This window comes from Miscanthus floridulus, chromosome 3 (assembly GCF_019320115.1).
Source record: "Miscanthus floridulus cultivar M001 chromosome 3, ASM1932011v1, whole genome shotgun sequence".
Taxonomy (NCBI): Eukaryota; Viridiplantae; Streptophyta; class Magnoliopsida; order Poales; family Poaceae; genus Miscanthus; species Miscanthus floridulus.
Genome location: NC_089582.1, coordinates 6,313,876 through 6,320,932, shown reverse-complemented (window position 1 = coordinate 6,320,932; position 7,057 = coordinate 6,313,876). Strand labels below are relative to the sequence as shown.

Sequence of the window (7,057 nt, the reverse complement as noted above, 5' to 3'; positions counted from 1 at the left end):
TCATACCACTCTGGATATGGACGTTTGTACGAAAAGGTCTGCTCTTTTGGTTTCAAACCGAACTGATTCTTTATCATCTCAGTCACTCTGAGCAACAACTCATCAGCATTCGAGTCTGGATTTCTGTACAATTGTTGACTCATCTGCGGATTAAAATTTCGGGTACCTTGATACCCCGGATTTGGAATCATATGAAGAGTATTGTAATCTGTTCCATAATGATATCCTTGTGGAATCTCTATCTATTGGGTCATTTGCTGATTTGCTGCTTGAAGTCTCTGGTTGTAAATGTCGGGGTCTGTTTCTCTACGAATCATTTGAACTGATGGCGCTATTTTTTGAGCCGACGGCGGTATTTGGCCTGATGTGCCAAAATTAACTACTCGATTCTGAACTTACCCCGTCGGCTGTTGCACATACTGCAATGATGATCAAGGATTATTCTATATTTGATTAGTAGTGGCACCCTGAACTTGCTTAGATGAGCTATGAACTGCCTAGACATCATCATTACCAGTTAGTGCTGCTTCTTGATGGCTAGTACTGGCATGATTAGTCCCCTGAGCTGACGGATGTGGAATGTTATAATAAACCGACCCAACCTGATCAATTGGATATCCATGAAACACCTCCTTCATGGTATTGTGGAATGTGTTCAAGAAAATTGTATTATGGTTCAACATGGCATCATGAACAGATTTGTTTACAGCATCCACGAAGAAACGCCTATCATCAGCTTCATTTGTATCTAATTGCCCATGCTTTAAAACTCTTGGTAGTGGATATTTTTGAATGACCTTGTTGTCACGCGTCTTGGCGTAGGACAATAGACACTTGTTCTGAAATTCTTCTATAGCTGTGTTGATGACATCTTTATCCTCATCAGGTAGGTCTTTGTAAGGCACCATAAGAATATTCTTGTTGTTGTGAGTTGCCATGACAATTGTGGGGTTCCACCAGGCATGCCAGAATGCGTGTCGGCTCCATGAACTTATTTTTAGCTTTCAGACGAGCGTTGTGCTGGGGCACAAAATCGTCATCTGTGTCATAGTCGATCACCTTGGTCACCCTCAATCCAGGAGGGGACGTGACGAGGCGCTGTTGCAGTGGCCGTCGGAAGGAGTCGATGAAATCCTTGATGACATCTGCAGCTATGGCCCTGTTTGCTTGTCTTATGAGACGTACTCTTTTAGCGAAGGAACGATGTTTTTCTCTCACAACAATTCAGCGAACAGTACTTTCAGCCATGGCTTTTCAGCGAAACGAACGGGCCCTATGTCTGGCATGGCGGTGGCGGCTGACTGGATGGCATCTGGGCCAAAAAAAACCCGGTGACACAAGCATCCCATCAGTCTCCACAGGGGAGAGGGCAGTAATGGAGAGGTTGAGGCCGTGACAGCAAGCATGCAGTCCACAAGCCCAAAACAATCAGCTGTCGGACTTGTGCTCATGGCCTGGCCACCCATTAGGCTTAAGTCCCCCTGAGGATGGGCCCCAGGAACTCACGAGACCCCGTGGCATGACGAGAGTAGTGGGCCGGGGTTCAGGTCATCCCTGGATTCCTTCCATGAGGCCATTCCCCCGGAAACTAACTAGCAGCGGAGCTATAGCCTCTTCCTCGAGCATGGGGTCCAGAGTAGAGCATGCGACCTGACATGGTGAGGACGTCATCCTTAAATCGCCAGTGGACCAACTTTGCCGCAATAGTAGAGTTGGGCGTCATGAGTCCACCTCGAGCATCTCGCCCGAGGACGACACAGGCGCCCCCAACTAGCGGCGGGAACTCATCGAAGCAGCGGCGAGAACTTGCGCTCGAACGCCGCCAGGAGGTCCGGCGCGAGCGGCGCGGCGGCCGTCATGACGGACCTGAGAGCGACGCAGGACAGGTTGAGCTCGTTGGCCACGGGGCTCTTCACTATGGCCAGCATCACGGGCGCGAAAGTGACGCGATGCGTGAGCACTGCGCCCAGGAAGGCGCGCAGGTCGAAGCCGTCCATCACCACCACCGTGCCCTTGTGCCGCAGCGTGGCGCAGCAGATGCCGGTGATGCCGTAGATGTGGAAGAAGGGCATGAGGCCCAGGGTGACCACCTGCCCGACCAGCTCCGGCCCGACGGCAAACATGGAGGAGCAGAGGCTGGACACCAGGTTCCCGTGGCTCAGCATCACGCCCTTGGACACCCCCGTCGTGCCGGACGAGTAGGGGAGCGCGCACAGGTCGGGCTGCGAATGGAGAGGATGAGATTTTTTTTTTTTTTCCCGATAGGATGAGAGTTACATTGAGGAAAGGAATCGTATGTACGGATCGAGGAAGACGTTCAGAATTGGATAAAGAGCAAAATTCAGGTGTTGTCATTTAGGTTCCTGAACTTCTAAAGTGATATTTGTGGATTCCTAAATTTGACAGATAGTGTTATTCTGAACTTTTAAGGTGATCACCACATGTCCCTAAAAACTTAGTTGGCGGTGTCGTCCCGATGCCTGAACTTTCAAGATGATCACCGCAGGTCACTAAACTTAGCCGTAAGTATCATCTCGGTCCTTGAACTTTCAATATGATCACCGCAGGTCCTTAAACTTGGCAAGCGGTATCATCCCTATCCAAATATGGTCTAACCTACTTTATAAGCTGGCGTGACATGCTGACTGTACGTTATATGTGAATCCAACATGTGTCAATTAATTTAATCATTATTTATATAGTATTGATTATGAAAATATAAATTATATAATAAAATAATTTACATAGACAAAAAATAAATTAAAGTATTAAAATAATTTACAATAACAAATATATTAGGTTTAAACTAAAATAGAAAAATACTAAAGTTAATTTAATATTTATGTATCATTAATAGTATTAAAATAATATTAAAATTCCTATAGTATTAAAAGTTTTCTCTATTAAAAGTTACTTCTAATTTTTGTATTATTTTAAAAGTTTTAATAGTAGTATTATAGAAGTAACTTTTCTCTATTATTAATACTATAATACTATAATACTTTTAATAGTAGTATTATGGTATTAAAACTTTTAATAATAGTATTATAGTATTAAAAGTTTCAATAATAATGATATAGTATTAATAACATAGAAAAGTTACTTCTATAGTCTACTATTAAAACTTTTAAAATAATACTAAAATTAGAACTAACTTTTAATAGAAAAAACTTTTAATACTACAGTTAACTTTTAATATTATTATATTTGGATAAAGATGACACCGCTTACCAAGTTTAGGGACATACGGTGATCACCTTGGAAGTTCAGGGACCGGGATGATACCGTCCGCCAAGTTTGGAGACATGTAGTAATCACCTTGAAAGTTTAGAGACCTGAATGACCACCGTCTATCAAGTTTAGGGACTCATAAATATCACTTTATAAATTTAGGGACCTAAATGACACCTCTAGCCATCATCAGAGACCAGCGGTGAATTTTGCTCTTAAGAATAAAAATGATGGAACAGATACATGGGAGAAGGGCAGAAGGCAGAGAACAATAATGAACCTCCACCTGCCGCAATAAATTGGATGGTCAGTGGAAATCCACGTGTGCTTCCAGCGTGTCCTGATAATGCTAAGTGGAACCTGCTGGTACACGTAAGCGAGGCCAACACGAATCTCAAAACAAAATCTGACGCTGCACGTTAGGGTGGGTACATGACGCGAGTGTAACCAGAACATTTTCGCACAAAAATGCAAACGAGCGGACAAAAAAGGGACCGTGTCTGTATAAAATCGAACACAAAACTGCAACTGAGGAACCAAAAAGGGATTATCTTTAATGAATAAAATGGATCAGAAATACACCAAAGACAGGCTAGTTCCTCGCAGGACCGTTCGATTACAGATACTTTTGTTACAAATTGCAATGCATCATATTCAACTAATAAGACAGGCTAACGCTATTCTGCTCCTGCTGCAATCGGAACTAACGGAATACCAGGCCGGCTGTGGACTCTGGACTGTGAGGTGGGGGACTGGGGAGCAAATCGACCGTACCTCGGGTCCACGAGAGCGCCTCCGTGTGTGGTGGGAAAGGGTGGCGTCGCCTCTGCTGTCCTCTCCGGTGGCCGGCGGCGCACGCTCTTCCTCCTCCCCCACAATATAACACAACGTACTTTTGCCGATGCTTTCTATTATAGGCAAAGAGCACCTTTGCTGACAGATAACCTCCCACGAAAAGTTTTGCCGACAGTTTAGAAACAGTAATGCTAGAAGCCGTGGGCGAAACTTTTGCCGACAGTTAACAGAATCCCCGGCACTTTATGTGTAGGCAAACGGTCTACCTACGCCGACAGTTGAACCCTTTGCCGACAGTTAACCCTTTGCCGACAGTTAAAACCTACGCCGACAGTTAAGACCTACGCCGACAGTTTGTATATTGGCCAAACCATTTCGAAGGTATTTTACAAACCATACCCTGCCCAAAAACAAAATTATCGACAAAACTGCATAAATATAATTACAATTAAAATAATTTGGCAAATCCACTTTTGCTCATATAGAAGGCATCACATTGAACAAATTCACTTGATTTTTGTATAAATAATATATTAGATCTTCCATACATACACCAACTTGATATATATATATATATATATATATATATATATATATATATATATATATATATATATATATATATATATATATATATAGCAGGTCAAGTGATGATCATAGTACATAGAGCCATATAGGTCCAAGATATAGATTAGTCAGTTATAACTAAAGCATGTATAGACTTACTACAAGTCTTGTATTAATTGGTTATGACTAAAGCAAGAGTTCATAACCATTTTGAATTAAGCATTTTCAATTCTAGAGTATAACTTCTGCTACGTTTGGTGGTACAATGAAAGGAAGCAATTGGAAGTGAGGACTATCATTTTGAATCTACTTCATCTTCGCCATCGTTCAGATGCGCCTTGAGGCTCTGAATCTGAGGTTGGCCATTAACATTCTCCCAAATTGAATCAGTGCTTGGCAACTCGTATCCTTCCGGTCTCAGTGACAGCGCAAACTCTGGTAGATCAGGAACTGATTGAAGTGTGCTGCACCAGGAAAGTAGTGAAATTACCACTAGAGCAAAACAATAAATATGAATGATATAGGTTATTCATCTATGTTCTTGAGCCTAATTCAAGCAGACTACCATTTCAATTTTCAACCTGCTCTGAATATTGTTTTTGGGCAAAAGCAATTAGAATCAACAAACAACAACCTTCCAACTGTAAAATTTGCCATTTCAGATGTAGATGTAGCTATGTTGGAGTAGTAATGTAGTATCAGACATTGTGACAGGATTAGCCAAAGCAGAAACTCAAGCAAGCCCTTTTGCTGTCTGAAAGTAGGTCATCAGCTGCAGAGAGGCAGCAGACTGCGCTGATATGGTTGGCCGGTTCACCGCCCTTGTCGAGTACGAGGCCATGGTAGTAATATGCTACAACCTGATGGGCAAGATAATAAATTAACATCAGAAATGCAGTCTTGTGTATCTGAAGGGATTATATATGTTGTGTCTTCAGACAACCTTAGCCTCCATGCATTTCCACTTCAGGAACAGCAAAAGCTTCTTTCCATACGAGTCACTTGTATCGCATCCCGACAAACAATAGTGAGCCTGAGCATAAATAAGTAGCAATATTGTTAGACGCTGAAATAACTGAAGAAAATGTCAATTGTAGGACTGTGTTAAGCAATACTGACCTGAGAAAAATAACTAACTTGCTCACAGGCTAGCCTCCTCTTTACACACAATGTTGCCTTTTCACATTCAGAAGCCAACACTGTTTTGTGCAGATGGACAGTACAAGCTAATTACAAATTCAGCGCCATAATATCATAATATCAAAAAAAAAGTATAACAGGTGAACTTACCTGAGCCAATGCCTGAATTGAGATGGCCTCAAGCATACCCTCCTGCAAGTAACTAGGAAAACTCTTTCTGCAGTTGAAAGCACAAGGTATAGTAAGCACTTACTTAAAGGAACATTCAGAGGTGATAACTTCAAACTTCTCCTGGCTAATATGCATTGAAGGGTGAGTGTATACTTGACTTGTGCAGGTATTTGAACAAGTAGCTTGCGATGTTCAAAAATCATCTCACCACACTTGTGCATACTTGGCTAATACTTGACTTGTGCATCAAGTGTGGTGAAATTGACTTGTGGTGACATCTGCATTCTGAAACCAGTATAAAAGAGATGATGCCCGCTTTAAAAGAGATGAAGCAAACGAGTACAAAAAATCATGTAATCTAAAAAGAGGATGAAATGTTCACTGTCCAAGATTGGTGTTTTTCTTAGAACAACCTTTTTTTTGTTCGTCTGGACTGGTGGCATTGTCAGTCTAAAAAGGTCAACCAAATGGCAATGTCAGAAAACCATTCTTGAACATATGAAGTGAAATAGTATTTTACACCCAATGTACAGGTAGTTCATTGTGAACTTTGGTGACTGAATGAGAAGTTGGGAGACTGAACAGGATATAAGGTGGTCTTATCAATTCTTTGATTTATTAGGCTGTTGTAAACTCATAATTCAAACTTGTTTGGTATCGCTAAGCTGAAGAGTCCAGCTATTGAGAATATACAAGCATTCTTTCAAAACAATGCCAGCAGTCAGTTACCAGTACAAGTAAAGTTCAATGTCAAATGCATCCTTCAATACAATAAGTTCTGAAGAAAGCATGCATATATTCCCCATCTTATCACTGACTAAACTTGATAAGAAAATGGGACAAACTTGGCAATATGTACAAACAAATCGCATAGAGAGAAGATACTAGTGTCATCTGCCCATTTAATTTCTGAAAAATTGGATGTAACAGGTGTAGATGCTTATTATGATGAATTGGTATGTGTTTCTTACGATGTTGCCTTATAACAAGCTAATATTGTTCACTTCTTTGCCAATTGCAAGGGCAAAAGACAGCAGAAAACATCCCATGTCAATCGGGTTCAGCAAAAACAAGTCCACATGACCACATGTATGTCATTGATGATGTGTGCCTTTAACTTCAGAGGAATGAAGTAGAGGACTGCAATCAATGT

General features: G+C 41.5%; 1 protein-coding gene and 1 pseudogene across 1 annotated transcript; both read right to left on the bottom strand.

Annotated features, from left to right (window-relative positions):
- Nucleotides 1-1,784: 1,784 nt before the first annotated feature.
- LOC136543043 (4-coumarate--CoA ligase-like 9) lies at nucleotides 1,785-2,165 on the bottom strand. The gene has a single exon (XM_066535614.1). The coding sequence runs from the start codon at nucleotides 2,163-2,165 to the stop codon at nucleotides 1,785-1,787; it is 381 nt and encodes a 126-aa protein (XP_066391711.1).
- Nucleotides 2,166-4,888: 2,723 nt separating this feature from the next.
- LOC136543042 (uncharacterized) lies at nucleotides 4,889-6,125 on the bottom strand (annotated as a pseudogene).
- Nucleotides 6,126-7,057: the final 932 nt, after the last annotated feature.

Excerpts from the sequence above, each read along its gene's own strand:
- LOC136543043 (XM_066535614.1), bottom strand. The coding sequence starts at position 2,165 with ATGCTGAGCCACGGGAACCTGGTGTCCAGCCTCTGCTCCTCCATGTTT.